The 20,024-nt window shown below is 40.6% G+C and overlaps 1 protein-coding gene across 6 annotated transcripts in view; it reads right to left on the minus strand.

Annotated features, from left to right (window-relative positions):
* The window catches only part of MTA3 (metastasis associated 1 family member 3), a 182,423-nt gene that overhangs the window by 29,347 nt on the left and 133,052 nt on the right, over positions 1–20,024 (minus strand). For 5 of the 6 annotated variants that reach the window (XM_068165125.1, XM_068165120.1, XM_068165123.1 and 2 more), the window contains exons 8-11: positions 18,109–18,208; positions 9,146–9,334; positions 4,090–4,164; positions 535–593 (exon numbers count right to left, since the gene is read on the minus strand). In XM_068165125.1, coding sequence (XP_068021226.1) covers positions 535–593; positions 4,090–4,164; positions 9,146–9,334; positions 18,109–18,208 — 423 coding nt within the window. The remainder of the gene's footprint in view (positions 1–534; positions 594–4,089; positions 4,165–9,145; positions 9,335–18,108; positions 18,209–20,024) is intronic. The other variant, XM_068165121.1, reaches the window with a different exon arrangement.

Consider the following 20,024-nt stretch of genomic DNA (forward strand, 5'->3'; position numbering starts at 1 on the left):
CAGAGCCAGCTAGCAGTGTACCAAAACAGTGCTGTGCCTGCAGCATGTAACTAAAACAGGGCACTGGTAGCTATAAACACAGAAAGTTATCTTGGGACAACAGGACATGCACCTGCATCAACAACCTCGCGTGTCGTTAGAAGTTGGATCTATAATCTATAATAGTGCGATGTGTGGTCACTCATAGGGAACCAATGAAGCCATGCCAACAAGGCACTCTGAGTTTATATAAGTTGTAGAAGTTCCCTTGCTACACACTTCTGCCTTTCCTTTCCCTTCTTCTTCTACACTTTACTGTGCTATACTCGCACCATAGGCCTGCACCATAGGCCTGTAACACTGGAACAATAAAGGAACAATATTTGATTATATTGGTCAACTGTATTGACTCCAATCTCCATCGTCCCTTTAGAAAGTAACTATTAAAAGTCAACTAAATTACCATGTGTGTTACTGCATGTAACTGCATGTTAGCTTCAACATTACCTGTACCTTATTAAAAATACAAACAAAACCCCCCAACTTTATACTCACTAGGTGGGGATGTACACTTGTTTCAATTTACTTTCTGCTTCAGCCGCTTTCAGACGTTTCTAGTTGAAAAATTAGCACATTATTTTATTATAAACAAGTACACGATTTCATAAAGATGCACACAATCCAGCTTTACATTATTTGTGTTTTGTGATTCCAGAGGAGTCTTCAAAACAAGTGCAGAAATCTACAAGGTGAAAACCATGAAAGAAGAGTTCTCTATTTGTATGATTAGTTTGAAATGACAGCACACTCCCGTGCCCAGTGCCACTCACAGCAATCACCTATGGCAACACAGTTTCAAAAAAGGCAACTGCGATTCACATGGCCTACACGTACTTAAACATTCACCAGATCGTGGCTAACCCTCACTGCAGAGTAAGTAGAAAATAAAGGAGCAACATAGCACATGATGAGTTTCTCATCTGTATCAGTCTGTTCTTGTGTGCCTTGTCAAGCCTGAGACCAGTGTTTTGTAAGAAGTACAAGGAATTGGACTGGTAAAGCCTCCTGACTGTTAGAAATAAACAAACATCTATAAGGTGCCATTACAACTGTAGCTCAGGAACACAGCAGCGGCAGGACATCAACACTCCTGTCATGAAGGTCTGTGAATTTCCAGATTAGTATTCTTTGCACTTAAAGCATGTAGCATTACTAAGTTCCAAAATGCTGGGAAGTTTTAGTCATTGCCACGTGCTATACAACTAACTAAAGCTGAGAATTTTTTCAACAATGGCACAGGAAATACAGAGTTCAGATATCTACTTGTTACCTGAAACATTTGTTGAATTTAGAGGCTCAAAATTGGTAAACTGTGAAGGCTGGAAGTTGGAATTGAAAATATTTAGACAAGAAACAAACCACCAGTTTGTAACAATAAAAGTAATAAATCACTGGGGCAATGTAACAAAAACCGCTGATGCTTTGCTAGGAAAAAACCCAAACCCCCAAACATTTACATCTGCTCTTACACAGTTAAATATTCCAGACAAGTCTTACAGATTGTGTTGTAGGGGAGGGTCAAGCTACAATAACCCAGGTTTTCACCTGGGCTCTATGATTTTTAATCAACTACCCTTAGAACTGAATGTTCCTTCCATTTAAGAAATTTTGTTATGAAAACAAGCTGATAAATAACCCATGAAGTGACAATTTCACTATGTTAATACTGTTTTCAACAGTGGAAATAAATGATAGGGAGATGTAATATGCTGTGGTAATAGCATAATTTAGTTATCCATGTATATGCTCTTCCCTTTTCTTTTACAAAGTCTCAGTAAAAGTATTTTGCATTGAAACAGATTAAGGAGAACACCACAAGTAATGAGAACACTTTTCATTCAGTGGAAGCAGCCCCTGGTCTTCCTCAACACTATATAATGTCATGGTCATTAAAAGTGTCCTATCACCAAGGTCTGAATTAGTTTTGTTAGACAGGTTCAGCACAAACTGAGAACTTTTAACACATCTATTACCCTTCACCTTAACTTGAAGGGAACAAGCCATGCAAGGTGGCATTAGTAGCTCCACTGCCATTAAATCACCACCTTTAGTTACCACACAAGAATGACTTTTAGCAGTAATTATGACAGGGAAATCTTTGTTACACCTGACACAATATGGACTGTTTACACAAAGAAAGAGCAAGTGTTCATATTAAATCACACCCATCTAGCATCCAGAGGCTGTATTTTACACATAGGATTCAGGGATATACATAGACATTCCTATTTTGCCAAGCCACTTTCTTACTGAACATATTTTCTCCCCGAAATTCATTCAATTATTGCAGCTTGTTCTGCTGGTGAAAAAAAACCTCTACAAATACTGATTTTACCAAACTGTATTATTTTCACCATTCCAGAACAAACTAAGGAAGAGCAGGATGAATTTCTGATCTCTTGTTAGGGAGGATTACAGAAATGCTAACTGAGATCAAAATGAGGTATTTTGTTACTGACTATCATATGTGTGACTCTGAAAGGACATGTCTAAAGCTTTCAATCCTATGGTGTACTGATGTTCTGAGTTCAGGATGTTGTAAGTTCACTTAATTACCAAGTAAATCACAGGCATTTGCAAGAGCTCTCAGGTTCCAGAAAACCATAATGCGTTTTTGGGTTTTTTTTTCTTCTGTGTAAGGCTAAAAAACCTAACCCTGCAAAACAATACACAAACAACACACCGTCAGACCCCTTGATCATCACAGCAACAACCACCATGAAGCCCTAATTAACTTGAGAAATGCAGTCCTGGTCTTTGCCCAGGCATTCCAGAGAAAGTATTTCTGAAAAACTTCATAGGAAATAACATCATTCTCTGAGCAACCAAAGTGTTGACAAAAGTCAGCCTGCACTTCCACTCATTCTTAGTCCATGGCTTTCAGTGTCAATGAAAGTTTTATCTGTTTCTTCGAGATCATTTGTAACCCAATCCTTAAGAGCTGACAAACAGCAGAGCAAATCTCTGCTGACAATATCTTTCTAGGATAAAGGGTAACAGTGCAAAAAAAGGGTTAAAAGTTAAATGTATGGCAACAAACCCAGAAAATCATGACTTTAGACACACAGCATATTGTTTTCTTTTCTTATTATTCATAGAAGTAGTGACAGTCCCATAATCTACCATGTGGGAAAAGACTCTTCCCTTACTCACTGCACTTTCCATACTCTAACATAGTAATGCAGAAATACTTTCAAATAAAGCAGAAGCAGCTGAAGCCACAGCTCCTTTGACACACTGTAAGGAAATCTGGAATAATCCCAAAGATTCATCTAACAATACAGCTGTAAGCATGACAGCATTTATTTTCAGCGTGCTGTACCTACTATCACTACCAATTCCATAGCAAGTGAAGGAGCTACAAACCAAAATATAGAATCATAATTGAAAATGGAGTATTTCAAAGTATTTTATATATCTAAACCAAGGAGTAAATGAAGTATGCAATACAGAGAAGGCGCCAACACCGACATTTTACCTAAATGTGCTTAAAATATTCCAGTGTCAGTACCCAGCACAATCTTATCATGATTCTGCTTCAGAGCAATCAGAAAACTCACTCAGTCAGACGTCTGAACACATCCACTGGGTGCAGAATATTCTTGATTTGTTTTTTAAATCTTGCTGATGTCAAAGCATTTTTTTATCACAGAGTAAAACAAAAGCTTCACAACATTAACAGCCACTTTAACACAATGTATTTCTCCTTTTGCTTCAGTTCCATGCACAGCTGCACAGCCTAAAGCATTTGCTCTACATACCATTTCCTTCTTATCCCATGCTGGAGTAAGAACTAGGAACCACATTGTTGCAGGCCAGCATACAATACAAACGGCTTTAAAAGCTCTTTGAGCTACATGATATACAGCAGATATCAGAGGATTTGACAATGCCCCCTGTGAACAGCTCAAATCCACTGGTCTAAAATGTTAAAACAGGTTTCCCACCAAACTTCTCCCTAAGAACACTAACAGATTTTTATGGTTAAACAAGTTCAGATTTTTTAAGAATGTGGCACACTGATTCATGCTGAAACAGTCACTAAATTACCTGCTGCACGTATCTGTCAGTGGTTTTCCACATGTAATAATACTCAATGATGCTAGTCAGCGACTTCCAAGGGAGCTGAAAAATATTTGTTACAAATGAAAGCATTTCCAAGGAACTGCAATATCCAAACGTCATTAAACATGGTCAATTCAAGCACAGTCGATACACAAATACTGAAATGTGGATGTACTAAATACCTATGTTAAAATCAATATGCAAGTGATAATGTAAATATTACCATTAACAATACACAACCTTTCCTTGTAGTTAAGAAGGATGCAGAGCAACAACAACATATTCAAATCCAAATGTAATTGATTCTGCTTAAGCCATATGGTTAAATAAAGTGATCAAAACAGAGTCCAGATTTCTGTCAGGGAACACAGTGGGTAATACCTCTATTATGAAGTGTATCAGATGGAGAACAACATCAGGACTAAAATAATCCTCTTGACTGTGTTCAAACAATGGTTACTGTACTTTGTTCACAGGTTTTCAAGTCCTATAACATCTAGACTGTGCAATAGTTTTGCAAACCCGCCACATACTCTCAAACATTAAACAAGAAAAGGATGCTAGGAAGAATTGCTACCTTGAGCAATCAGTGTGATACCGACAATACCTCACAAAAATCTTTGTACAAACTCAGGGCAATTATTGCTGATGATGACTTTGGATGCACATGTAAAATAAAAATGTATCAGCAAACACTTGGTGGAGAAAATTAAGCACACAGTAGACATTTTTAATTGCTACCCAACAATCTATTTGACTCCATAAATTCTTTCTATAACTTAAATCAGTACTTCTCTTATCAAATTAATGCAATTTTTTCTTCATAACTGGAAATATGCTACTCTTTTGTGCATGGTATTTTCTAGAGGCATGCATTAACATTAATAGTCTATGCTTCCCTGAAATGAGGATGATTTTCAGATGTCCCAGGAAGTATAGGTGTAGCAGCCTATCTTTGCAATCTTACTCACTCCATTTTGGGGCTTTTTGTATGTCTTAAGCCATGTTCCTGAACCTTTAATTAAGTTCCTAAATGAACAGAGGAACACTATATCAAGCTGCCTCTCCCTGGAGGCAGGAGCTCACAGTTCATGCTAATAGATTTCAGACAAGAGGAACAGACTCTGGCTCCCACATTTCTGCTTTTCAGGAGCTGGGATTCAAGTCCAGACTCAGCTGTGAATTCTCTCAGGCAGTCCACCTCAGTGTGTAAATCCCTGTCCCCTTGCAGTTAATGAAAAAGTACCAATGTAACAAATGCATACGCTGGCATTTCAATAAATAGCAACACCATTTAGTTTACTAAAATCCTTTTGCTTTCTCAGGCAAATTATGCCTTTAAAAGAACTCTGCTCAAGAAAAGGCAAATTATGAGAACATATGTGGTACAAGGTTACAGATGAGTTGCTTCTCAGTTTCTAAGTCTATATTCTTCCTTGCAAGGAAGTGAAAGAGTCATCCATTCTATCTGCCATAATTAAGGTGCTTAGACTGGATTACCATCATCCTTTCACACTGATTCAGAACTCTGCTTGTATGACAGACTATGATTATCCTGTGTTCTGTTTACCTGCACAGTTAAATGACAAAACACTGTAGAGGCACACGAATTTTCCAGAGATTGCTCTGAACCGCCCAAGAAGCTGTGAACAGCCACGGAATAATGTACTCTCATTACCCAATTCTATTGAACACTAATTGAAAGAAGTAAATATTACTATCTGTGTGATGTTTTTGCAGGAGAAAATCAGCAAAGTGTCAGCAGTAGGGAAAGAGGGAGAGGGAATTTTCAGGGTGTTTAGTGCAAAGAGGGAGCACTCAGATCAAGAGGAAGTACCTGTAACATTAAGGCATTTTTCCATGATTTTCTGAAGCTGGACAACAGTCGCTGCCATTTTCCAGAAATGGTTCAAGTTTGATTCCCAAGGCCTTTCCTATCATATTTGAGATCTAACAAATTGTGAAGACTGTTGATAATTTAAAACTAAGAATTAACAAGCATGACAGCTGACTCTTAACATTAGGAAAACATTTATATTTGGAGAACATAAAATATTCAGTCTTCCACTCTACTATCCTGGGATGTGAAGTAATGCAGACAAATTCAATTAAGCTTAGGTTGATTAGGATTCACATAGGTTCTTAAAGACAGCAGAACCTCCACAAATGAGTTCCTATAACAACTGATGAGTCAACAGCTGATGAAAATTATTCAAAGGTTAGACTGGTAAGTTGATAGAAAATTAGCTTCTCCTCTCTATTAAATTCCTTTACACATTTTATAATAATTGTATTGCTTACTACTATTTAATGTTTGTAGCTTAATGGTTGAATAGAACAGAATTAACCAGGTCGGAAAAGACCTTCACGATCAAGTCCAACCTATCACCCAACACCATCTAATCAACTAAACCATGGCATCAAGTGCCTCATCCAGGCGCTTCTTAAACACCTCCAGTGAGCTGCACACTTAACAGTTCTTACCAATTTCTGGAAAATGAAATGGACCTGCCCTTTAGCCAACTATCAATTAAGGGCTGCAACAGTAGCTACTACGCCTTGCAAATCTGGGCAAACTTCAGAAAAGGCAACACCTCTGGCATGCCACGACTCAAGCAGGGTATCACATAACCCTTCTACTTCAGAAAACTGCTACCAACCACCTTCTGCTGTGCAACATGACAATCTTGCCTGTGCTATGGCCCCACTGGATGATGTTTTAGGTTGGAGTTTAATCTCTGGCACCATAGGATTTCGTGTTATTGTTAGACCCTATGTGGACACTTGAACAAGTTTGCATGGGCAATACCTGGCTCTTTGCCCATGCTCTCACAGCACAGATAAGAGTGCTTTTGAGTGACCTGCTACTGAAGAGAGGGATGATAAATGTATTCTGATGGAAAATCACCGTTTAAGTGCCTCATATTTATACCTAGGTCACCTTGCAGAAACTTTTCATGCATGTGTGATCTAAATCTTAAAGGACTATTTTAGATGATTATTTAAATGTTTGCTTTCACATCTCTGTACTTTCAGAAGGCTACATAGCAAGTAAGAACACATAAATTTTACTCCAGAGAAAACAAAATATCCAAAGATTACACAGTGATTCACATAGCATAAAGAATTCAAGTTATATGGAATTACATCAAGACTGTGTGCACCAAGTTCCCAATACCACACAAACTGACATGTAGAATAGTTCTCACTAGTGATGTTTTAAAAATGACATGCCACTTTCTTGAAGTAAAAAACTCAAGTGAATAATGAGAGACCTCTTTGTTCTAACTAAACAAGACTGTAATTGGTTGGTGTCCCACACCTATTTCTGCTGCACTTGGCTACATCATGCACGTGCCCTCAGTACGCCACACAAACCCATCCCTAGATTTGTGCAGCTCTCATTTTCAGAGGAGGGAGACGGAAGATGTCAGAAGTCTATCTGAGAATGTTTTGAACATTATGAACAGCTTCTAGCAGACTCTTTCAAATACCCAGCATCTGAACACATAAATTACTCCTGCAACACATGCTCCACTGTATCACTCTATCGTATGCATATCCCCAGAATTGTATGTTATGTCACACAGAAATTATACAGAAAAGAAAAATGCTACATAAACAACACAGATAAGGATTAGGTACACTTGGCCAAAAATTGTGGTAAGACTTGTTAACAGACAGTAAAAGTTGTATTATATGCATTATGCATTTTGGAAAGACAAATACTATGTATTAGGAAACATTTAGATAGAAAACATAGCTACTGAATTCTTGCACAGTTACAGCTGAGGACCATTTATCTATATGAGAAAGAATAAGGAGTTGCAGATTTCATTAAGATTTCAGTGCTAACACTCTACAAACATTCTTTTCTAGTCATGCTTTCTTGAACTTAACTATTTTATACATAATGCAATTTTCAGTGTTATGTGATGAACACGGTGAACGTTTTCTCCCTTCAGAATCTCAAATTTAAGTACACAGTTATAATACACCTGCTAAAACGCCAGTTCTTCAGAAAAGCAATACACTTCCCCACCTTCATTCAATTATGTGCTTCGTTTCAGAACTGTGAAAGTGAAGGAAAGACAGCTTAGCTCAGTGCTAAGCCTTCTCCCACTGTCCCACACTCTATCTTGGAAGGATTTCCACATTTACTATACAGTACCACTTTCTTCTCACAAAGTTTGTTAATAACTTCTCCAAGGATAAAAAGTATCTGAGCTCTGAGTCAAGCAGAATGAGATTGTTGTGGAAACGTTTCAATCAACCTCAGTCTTAAATAATGGAATTCCTTTGGGTTAAATCCCAACCTTTTCATGAAGCCCACCCTGAATGTAGTACAACAGGGAAATCTGTTTTCTTGAAAGAAACAAATTCTGCAAGCAATGTACAAAGAAATTTGGAGACAAATTGCTAGCAATTCCAGCAAACGGTGTTAGAATCAACTTCATGTCATTACTTTGCATAAAAACTCAGCAAATTAAAGCTTGAATGCCCTACAGTCTGATACTTAGTACCACAAAAAAGTGTAATTAGAACATATTGGAAAACATTCCCTTTTTCAGAAGTGCCAAAATAATATGTCAAAATAACTCCCTGTGGTGCACTTTAAAAGCTATCTGAATATAAATTTCTCTCTGTTAAACACAGGAAGATAGCTCAGCTTTCCAAAAGCACTCAGGGGAGTCAGCCTGTTAATAAATTTCTCTGGAAACTGTGGAAAAACTCAAAGAAAAGGTGTTGGAACTTTTTTAAATGCTTTTAAAACCTTGTAAAAATCTCTACCAAAATACATCAGTATGAGACATCCTACCTGGTATTAAACCATTTAACAGATTATTTTCTGACAACATCTTTGCAAAGAATGACAGTGAACAAGAAAGCATATTGACTTTCATCCAGGCACAATGTATGTGTATGTTAACTGCATCTATCAGCTACAGAGATTTCCCCTTTAGCTATCTCCCAAACCACCAGAAAGCAGTTATGCTTGCCCATGTGAAAATGCAGTAAAGCGTACTACATTTGTACTTACAAAGTCTTGTCGAATGTCATTGAAGTCCTTGCCATACTTCTCCAGTGCCTCTTCAAATAAACTAGCTTCTGATGCTGACCACTCTTCCATTTCATCTCTACACAAGACAGGCCCTCCAACTGGCACTAGAACACTGATGGCACTGCTCAAATCATAGTTGTGTTTGTGCAGGGTATCCATCGCATGAAACTTGCAAGCAGAAAGAGACAATTTAAGAAAAGGCACTGGCATACACAGCAGTCCACTGCAGTTGATGCAAATTCAATGTATTCTTTTCTACAAGCCACAATAGAAGCCTCAACTAATGCTACATTTAGAATCTGTCTTGATTTCATAGGTTTTCTGCTATGGAACAGAAGGAAAGTAATTGATTTATTACTTAATTTGGGAAAGGAAATGCCTTAATACAATGTTTATTAAAAATTATATTAGTTTATTAGTTCCTGCAAATTGCAAGCAAACACTTCTAGAGAGTATTTAGTTGGTAGAAATTGGTTTCATGTAACCCAATAGAGACAGTGGCATATATTGACTGAGGGGCCGTTTTCCATTACCAGAAGTTCTAAATAGTAGCCAAATAGCTGTACAGACATCTATTTGCTCAATACTCTCATTGCTGGGGAAGGAAGCCATTTATTGTTTTCACCATCATCATACTGAAAAACAAGCAGGTTTTTGTCCCTTGCTAAACTCTATTGTTAGAGATGGGTACATGAGATTTTTTTGGTGAATTCAGTTCCTGTTATAGAAGAGGAAAAGAGAAAACTATCAATTTACAGCATTCCTCATTTTACAGGTAACACTGAACACTCACATGGCTAAATAATGATGGCTAATATAAAAAGTAACTACACCTCAACTCCACCCACAAAGAGCAACATACATACAACAGGCCTTTCAGACTCAGTGGCCAAAAAGACCCCATCAGGACAATCTTAAATTGTGCAGAAAGAGGTATTAGAGTTATAAAAGTGCAATAACATGTGTGACTCTGCCTCAGCCACAGCAAAGAGCTGTAACCATCGCATGCAATCTCTCAGGCAACTAAAGTCATTTTACCACAGGGGGCATCCAAAATCTTCCAAGGAAGAAACACTAGTAGTATTTACCAAACCATTACTGATGAACTTCTGTATAAAAATGTACTGCAAATAATTCCCTTATCTTTTGACATCTCCTACAAGTGGCCAGTCTTTCTCCAGCTATCAAAATACGTCTCTGAAAGCTATCAAGCACAAGACTCTTGAACTGTTTTGTCACCACAAAGTAATGTCACTATTACCCTACAAAACATCATTTTAATTATGGTTCATGTCAAATTCACCAGCCTGGAGAAAAAAAGCATTGTTAAAATGAAGTATTCTATTATGGAAATACACAACATGATGTCTTTTCAGATTAGAGAATGTAAAATGAAACCACTGGTTTATTGCTTACCATTCAGGCAACGAGTGAACCAAACCTAAAGACTGAACCCTTACAGTGTAAGTATTACCAAGGTTAGAATAGAATAGAATAGAATAGAATAGAATAGAATAGAATAGAATAGACCAGACCAGGCTGGAAGAGACCTTCAAGATCATCACGTCCAACCTATCATCCAACACCACCTAATCAACTAACCCATGCAACCAAGCACCCTGTCAAGTCTCCTCCTGAACACCTCCAGTGACGGCAATTCCACCACCTCCCCAGGCAGTCCATTCCAATGGGCAATCACTCTCTCTGTATAAAACTTCCTCCTGACCTCCAGCCTGAACCTCCCCTGGCGCAGCCTGAGACTGTGTCCTCTTGTTCTGGTGCTTGCTGCCTGGGAGAAGAGACCAACCTCTGCCAAAAATAAAAGCTTGTGTTGAGGGATGATTCTCAATAGATCGCAGCAAGGGAGCTGCTCTGCTACGTACGAAACCCTGTGTGGTGGTTTAGGCTGGGTGCTGGCCCAGATGCCACTGCACAGAACACACCTGGGAGGTCCCTATGGGTGGGCCCAGCCCAGGGGGTGGTCACAGGCAGGTATTCCATTTCCCATAATGCCCTGCTCCCCTATAAAATGTCCATGCGGGGTCTTCACTTCCTCTTTCGTCCCCAGCTGCAGCCTAGGTAAAATGGCGTGAGCCACCTCCCTTGGGCTCCAACCCATTACACCCTGACCCAGAATCAGGTCGTCTACGAATGATTTAGCACCGGGTGCCCCACGACCATGCTTTCTGAAACCGGGGAGAGGCAGCGCCCCATCTGTCCGCCCCTCCATCTTTAAATCTTTATTTACATCTTTATTTATTTAAATCTTTTTATTTAAATATTTTTATTTATTTAAATCTTTATTTATTTAAATCTTTGTTTAAACCTTTGTTTAAACTGCAGCCTTTGTGGAAAAGCAGCAAACATCAGGCATTTTCCAAGCAGCTGCTAAATCCAGATATAGAATAGAAAGAATAGAATAGAATAGAATAGAATAGAATAGAATAGAATAGAATAGAATGGAATAGAATAGAATGGAATAGAATAGACCAGGTTGGAAGAGACCTTCAAGATCATCGTGTCCAACCTATCATCCAACACCACCTAATCAACTAAACCATGCAACCAAGCACCCCATCAAGTCTCCTCCTGAACACCTCCAATGATGGTGACTCCACCACCTCCCCAGGAAGCCCATTCCAATGGGCAATCACTCTCTCTGTGTAGAACTTCCTCCTAACATCCAGCCTAAACCTCCCCTGACGCAGCCTGAGATTGTGTCCTCTTGTTCTGGTGCTGGTTGCCTGGGAGAAGAGACCAACCTCTGCCTGGCTACAAACTCCCTTAAGGTAGCTGTAGAGAGCAATAGGGTCACCCATGAGTCTCCTCTTCTCCAGGCTGAGCAACCCCAGCTCCCTCAGCCTCTCCTCACAGGGCTGTGTTCCAAGCTCCTCACCAACTTTGTTGCCCTCCTCTGGACAAGCTCCAGCAAGTCAACCTCCTTCCTAAACTGAGGGGCCCAGAACTAGACACAGGACTTGAGGTGTGGCCTAACCAGTGCAGTGTACAGGGGCAGAATGACCTCCCTTCTCCTGCTGGCCATACTGTTCCTGATGCAGGCCAGGATGCCATTGGCCCTCTTGGCTGCCTGGGCACACTGCAGGCTCATGTTCAGCCTACCAGTGCCCCCAGGTCCCTCTCTACGTGGCTGCTCTCCAGCCACTCTGACCCCAGCCTGTAGCACTGCATGGGGTTGTTGTGGCCAGTGTGCAGAACCCGGCACTTGGATGTGTTCAATCTCCTGCCATTGGACTCTGCCCATCTCTCCAGCCTGTCAAGGTCTCTCTGCAGAGCCTCTCTACCCTCCAGCAGATCAACTCCTGCCCCCAGCTTGGTGTCGTCAGCAAATTTACTGATGATCGACTCAATGCCCTCATCCAGATCATCAATAAAGATGTTAAAGAGCACAGGGGCCAGCACTGATTCTTGGGGCACACCACTGGTGCCTGGCCGCCAGCTGGATGTGGCACCATTCACCACCACTCTCTGGGCTCAGCCCTTCAGCCAGTTCCTAACCCAATTCAGTGTGCTCTCATCCAAGCCATGGGCTGACAGCTTGGCCAGCAGTTTGCTGTGGGAAACAGTGTCAAAGGCCTTGCTGCAGTCCAGGCAGACTACATCCACAGCCTGCCCACATCCACCAGGCAGTCACCTGACCATAGAAGATCAGGTTGGTCAGGCAGGACCTGCCCTTCCTAAATCCATGCTGGCTGGGCCTGATCCCTTGGCCATCCTGTTAAGTGCTGTGTGATTGCACTCAAGACGACCTGTTCCATAATCTTGCCTGGCACTGAGGTCAGGCTGACAGGCCTATAATTCCCTGGCTCATCCAACCGGCCCTTCTTGTGGATGGGCACCACGTTGGCCAGCTTCCAGTCTACTGGGACCTCTCCAGTGAGCCAGGACTGTTGAAAAATGATGGAGAGAGGCTTGGCCAGCTCATCTGCCAGCTCTCTCAGCACCCTAGGATGGATCCCATCTGTTCCCATGGACTTGTAGGGATCCAAATGGCTGAGGAGATCTCTAACTACCCTCTCCTGGAACAGAGAGAAACTATGCAGCTCCCTGGCTCCTTCTGCCTGCTCTGCAGCCCAGCTGTCCGGAAGACATTCTGTCCAGCTATTAAAAATTGAGGCAAAGAATGTGTTAAGTACCTCTGCCTTTTCCTCATTCTTTGTTACAACATTCCCCTGCATGTGCACTAAGGAGTGGAGGTTGTCCTTGCCCTTCCTCTTGCTATTAATATATTTATAGAAGGATTTTTTGTTGTCCTTCACAGCAGAGGCCAGTCTAAGCTGTGCTTTTGTCTCCCTAATTTTCTTCCTACAAGACCTAGCAACATCCTTAAACATTCTATGGTTTGCCTCACCTTTCTTCCAAAGATGATACACCCCCTTTTTTTCCCTTAGTTCTTTTAGAAGTTCATTGCCCATCCAGGCTGGCCCTGGGAGTTCTGGTTGCAACATCATCATTCCCTAACTGCGTAACTATTAAGGGGTAGTAGTCAGAGGGCTGCACCAGGCTAGGCAGCCTTCTGGTAACATCTCTAACTTGAGCTCCTGGGAGGCAACAAACTTCCCTGTGAGAAGGGTCTGGCTGACATATGGAGCCCTCTATTCCCCTCAGGAGGGAATCACCAATAACAATTACCCTCCTCTTTTTTTTTAAGGGAGCAAGTCCTGATCCCAGGGGAACTTGTTTAACCTTAGGTTGTTTTTGCCTTAGGCTGTTTAGCCTTAGGTTGTTTAGCCTAGGGGAAAACCCCAGATGATGTGTCCTCCAGCATCAGAATCACCTCACCCTTGACCTCCAGTGCCCCATACTTGTTTTCCAAGGGAAGCGGGGAAGGTGAGGGGAAGCAAGGAGGTTTTACTTTGCGTCTTTTGAGAGAAACCTGTGTCCATTCCCTGCTGCTTTTTGGATAACCAGCCTCTGCTGGGGAGCCTGCAGAGCCTGCTTACTCAAGTTCGTCTCCCTTCTACAATCCCTTACATCTCTAAGTCTAGCAACCTTGTCCTTTATTCACTAAAACCAACTTTCTTTAGAAAAGACAACAGAAGTGAATAAATCAGGATCTTGATCTTGCCTTATGCTCATTTCTTCCACCTATAATAAATGTCTGATTTCGTAACAGCTTTTTCTGACAGCAGTAAACAAAAGATTCATAATAAACTCTGTGGACAAGTACTGTCTTAGCTATAAGAACTGAGCTGTTCTACGACAGATCATTGACAAGTTCCTACAGTAACAACTCTTAGCCTTTTGTAGAGTTGCCAGCCCTCACCTACAATCAAATTCTCACAGTGCAGTGAGTAAACCGTGCTTAAAAAGGCAAGAGTAGCTTAACGGTATCACTAGAGCCCAAGACAAAACATCCTGGAATATTTGCTTTAAGCAAGGATCAGAAGACTGCAAGAAACAAGTAGTAGGTACTTTATATCTAAGGAGCAGGAAGCTGGGAAGACCTTGCCTTGCCGTACTTGAAGGTGCTTGAAGGACTATGGAAGAGTGACCTTTCCCTAGGAGTTCTTGCACAGAGCATATTGTTCAGTACAGACAAGGACCCACACCAAAGTGAAGTTATCAGCCACACAGACAGAGGGAACTCAAGCAGGGAAAGGAAGAAACTACCCATTGAAATACAAGAAAGGGCTGCATGGAGCTGGAAGAAAGTAAGTGACACTGCAAACAACCTGTAACACAGTTCCCAAACCGACTGCAATTTCAGTAGTCAATTAAATCAGCTAGACTGAACTACCTCCAACAAAGCACTCAAATAGGAAGCAGAGTATGGATTCTATAACTCAATAATATACACAGAAATCTAATTAAAAAAAAAACCACAAAAAAGATATCACTCAAAGAAAAAACCTGTTCATACTGTTTCATTTTGAAGAAACATTCAAAACCGTATTTATGTCCTTAAAGTAGTGCAGGCTCTCCCAAACAAGCCCACCACAAAGAGAAAGCAATTCCAGTGACCTGATTTGCTCTCATGATAGGTGTATGCACTGCACAGCATCTAGGAATGTGAAACTAGAAGTCTTTCCAGTTTCTTTCTCTTCTCTGAGATCAGTTTTCATTACAAAATAAAATACTGCCTCTGAGAAAGCTAGAAATGCAAGTTTCAGGTGGTGGGTTGTCTCACAAGTCTTTATCACTGTAAAACAAGAATATTTTCTATCATCTAAGAAGGTAAGCACACAGTGTCTCATGTCTTTCATAAGCATTGGTAGTTTCCTTCCTTATTTCATTACCTTTCCCAGGTTATCAAAATAAGGAAACGTGTAAGTAGCCTCTCACTTGCTATTACGCTTCTAGACCTCCCTAATGTGTATATCCATCCTGAATGCAATGATGTTTACAACCTATGCATTTATCATTTGGGGGTATCAGCCTGTTTACAGACACCTCTAATCAAAGCAACTAACTAGGAACACAGGAAAGGCACAGCTGTACAGAAATCCTGTTAACTGCACTGTAGGTGCAAGGGCTGTCTACCTTGCATTAAGAATACAGAGTAATTTTCTTAGCGTACCTACATCCCTTCCAAAGCATTAATGAGATACACAAGTTCTGCAAACACTGGTACTAACTGCAACTACTGCTCAAAATATGCTCCAAATTAACATGGGAATGTCTGAAAGACTACTGAAACGACAAAGGTGTCTTTTTTTAACTTAGAAAATAAGTGCCTTGCCAAGGACCCAAAGAGAAGGGTTTTAAAAAGCTGAGAGGATAGGAAAATGAGAACAGAGACACAATAATTAAACCTGGGGTGGTTCCTTTGGAGCCTCGTTAGAAGATATGCCTTTCATCAAGTGTAATGGAACTTAATGGATCATTTTTATGGGAACACATTTATACAGCACTCAAACACTCCCTTTATTAGCAGTACTGCACACGCACTTTCAATCAAGAAGATATTGCTGTAAGGATGCATGTATCCTATCAATCGCTGAATACCGTAAGACGGATGTTCAGTGTGTGGGATTTATGAGAAATTCTTAATCCAATGAAACCTTAATAAAATGAAAAATGTTAAACTGAAGAACTATCTTGATGGGGAAAAAAACGAAGTATTTAATGTTAACTGAATTGTGTTGGTAAGGTCACATCAGCAAGAGCGAAACAGTAAACTTATTCTGAGTATTAGTTAAAACGTTACATTTTTCCACTGCCTTCAGCATACTACTGCAGTCTAGACTAAATCAGATTCCTGTTCAGTAGCCTCTGGGCACACTGAAAAGTGCAAAAAAATTAAAATATATTCATTAGTATCATGAGAAAAATATTTATCTGGAATGTAAGAACTGCCCTATTGAATCAGACCAGTAATCCATCTAGCCAAGCATTCTGTCTCTGACAGCAGTACCAAGAGATGTTGCAAACTATATGCAGGTAAGTCAAACCACACTCTGAGACAAATTCTTATTTCATTTAACAGCATCTATAAACCTTGGGAATTAGGAATGCTAGGTGGTACCTCTTACTGTTCTCCTCAGTACAAATTTATTTATTTTTCTGATTGCTTTGTTTGGCTGCTGGTTTTATTGTTTTGTTTTTTAAAGGTGCTGATGCTCTCTCTTCGCACAAACTTTTGTGCAACTAAATTCCACAGGCTCTCTAGTCACTTTATAAGGCAGTATCTTAGCTATTTTAAACTGACCTCCTAGTTTCATCAACTGTTCTCTACCTCAAATAATCAGGTGTCTGATGAACAGCAGATCTACTGTAGCCTTTGTTATCCTCTTCATGATTCTGTGCACAAATACTAAACATACCAATTTCTTCTAGTGTCGTTGGAAATCTAAGTCAAATTTCATTCTATGATACCCTAAGATTTTGTGTCCTCAGGGTCTTCCTGGCACACTTGTATTAATCACTCAGAATCAAGCAAAGGTTCAAAAAGACCTTTAAGATTGTCAGGTTCAACTGTAAAGTAGCACTTCCTGTCATATCTCAGCCAGTATGAATACACAGAGATAACATTTTGGTCTGTAGTCACAGTATTTTTAACCTTCTTTAAAAGATGCAGATGCTTACATTACAGTAAATACTTAAACTAAGGAAATTTAACTAAGGATATCTTAAGAAAATGTTCTTTGAAATGTTGCTTATGAAGTTAGATTGCATCTCCTTTAGAAAATCCACTGACACATTATCTAGTAAGTACAAAATATTATCTAAACAATTTTCAACCACCCTTATTACCCCAAACTTTAAATCACACTATTGATCGATTATACTATATTAATATATTATTTTATATATATATTATTATATTAGTATATTACATAGTCATGAGGTCTGTGGTGATAGGTTGGACTCGATGATCCTTGAGGTCTCTTCCAACCTTAGTTATACTGTGATACTAAATGAATCTCTGCATAATGTGCATTATCCACTCTGCTGTGCAAATCATCACATTGCCCTCTACAACTACCTGAGAGGTGATTGTAGCCACGAAGGGGTTGGTCTCTTCTCCCAGGCAACCAGCACCAGAACAAGGGGACACAGTCTCAAGCTGCGCCAGGGGAGGTTTAGACTCGAGGTGAGGAGAAAGTTCTTCACTGAGCGAGTTGTTCATCATTGGAATGTGTTGCCCAGGGAGGTGGTGGAGTCACCGTCCCTGGAGGCGTTCAAGAGGAGATTGGATGTGGCACTTGGTGCCATGGTCTCGAGGTCTCTTCCAACCTTAGTTATACTGTGAGACTGTGATACTGTGATATGAAGATACTATATTTAAACAGGTTTCAACTAAAGTCAACTGATTTACAGTATGATTACAAGGGCAGTAACCATAAGCTAACAGAACACACACAGGACTACCTGCCACACACACAAACCTTGCATGTATCTAAGTAAAATGCATGTATCTAAATAATCTGTTCAATTCACACATATTAAAAAAGCTGTAGGGTTTTTAAGAGACTACCTACCAGTGTGATGTCTCGGGAAGCAGCAGCTGCACTCATGTGTAAACTTGGTTGCCTAACAGAACTACTGCAGTCCAATGCTCGAGCAAACGTGCCAACCGCACTACAACAGAGAAACAGCAGACAGTAAATACATAAAAGACATAATCACTTTTTAATTGTCAGATCATGTCATATCTATAAAATCATCCTTTAAAAAATAGAAGTCACATACTGTTACTTTTAAGATTTCACCAATTCTGATGGGCTACTCTACAAAACCTCAGGTCTGCTGTTTGCAGATAGAAATGGTTGTCTCTAAGAGGAAAAAGAATCTTGGGACATGAACTACCAGGGCTGGTTGATAGGTCTTTAATTTTGAAGGGGGAAGAAGGAAAAAACAGGCTCACTGAAGACAAACCTGAGACAATTGTGAGGCAGGGTACCAGCTCCACTGCTATCCCAGGGGCTGTAGGGGATGGTGGATTATGTGACACCCACAATGGTAACAGATACTCTGCTAAATGTCTGAAGTGTCTGTATAAAAATACAAGAAGCATGGGAAATGAGCCAGATGAACTAGAAACCTGGTTGCAGCCACAGGGCTATGACCTTGTCACTATTACAGAGACTTGGTGGGACAGCTCACATGACTGGAATGTGCAAGTAGCCTTAAGATCAAGTGCCCTGGTGCTCATGGGTGACTTCAACCACGCTGATGCTAGTTGGAAAGATCACACAGCCAAGCATAAACAGTCCAAAAGGTTCCTGCAGTGCATGGATAAAGAACCAACAAGAAGGAGCATGATGCCTGACCTGCTATTAACAAACAAAGAAGGACTAGTAGTAGATGTTAAGGTTGGGGGTAATCATGGCTGTAGTTACCATGACATATTAGAGTTACCATGTAGTCAAATTTCAACGCTGGACTTTAAAAGAGATAACTTTGCCCTCTTCAAAACTCAGAAATATCCAGTGGGCCAGGGCTTGAGAAGGAAGGGGGGCCCAAGAGAGCTGGTTAATATTCAAACATTACCTCCTCCAAGCTCAAGAAAAATGTAAGTCAGGGAGGCAGAATCAAGTAAGGGAGGCAGAAACCTGCATGGATAGTAAGGAACTCTTAGAAAAACTCAAAGAGGAGGCTGACAAAATGTGGAAAAAAGGTCAGGTTAATTGGGAGGATATACCCAGAGAATGTAGAGATGAAACAAGAAAGGCCAAGGCCCTCTTGATACTGAGCCTTGCCGGGGGTTGAAAGAGAACAAGAAGAGCTTTTTCAAATACATCCATGATAAAAGCAAGAGTAGGAAAAAGGTGGGCCCACTACTGAATGGTATGAGAGATACAGTTACGGAAAATGCAGAGATGGCAGAGTTGCTGAATGCTACCTTTCCCTCAGTCTTTACTCCTAAGGGCAGCCCTGGAATCAAGGGAACAGAACTGGAAGGAAGAAGGCACTCCACTGGTCAGTCAGGACCAGGTTAGAGATCTCTTGTACCAACTGATGACACACAAATCCATGGGCCCCCATGGGGTGCATCCACAAGTGCTGACAGAGCTGGCTGATACTGTTGCTGAGCTCCTGTTGCTCCATCACTTTTGAATAGTCATGGAGAATAGGAGAGGTGCCTGATGCCTGAAAGAAAGCAAAAGTCATTCCAGTCTTCAAAAAAGGCAAGAAGGAGGACCCGGGAAACTACAGACCTCACTTCCATCCCTGTAAAGATGATGGCGCAGCTCATTCTGGGGATCACCTCTAACCACATGGAAGACAGGAAGGCTATCAAGAGTAGGGGAGATCCTACATGACTAACCTCCTAGCCTTCTATGAAACCATGACCAAATGGGTAGATGAGGGAGGAGCAGTGGATGCCGTATACCTTGACTTCAGTAAGGCTTTTGATACTCTCTCCTGTAACAGCCTCATTGAAAAGCTCATG

This window comes from Melanerpes formicivorus, unplaced genomic scaffold (genome assembly GCF_026170545.1).
Source record: "Melanerpes formicivorus ecotype bairdi unplaced genomic scaffold, bMelFor1.0.p_v2 SCAF_84, whole genome shotgun sequence".
NCBI lineage: Eukaryota > Metazoa > Chordata > Aves > Piciformes > Picidae > Melanerpes > Melanerpes formicivorus.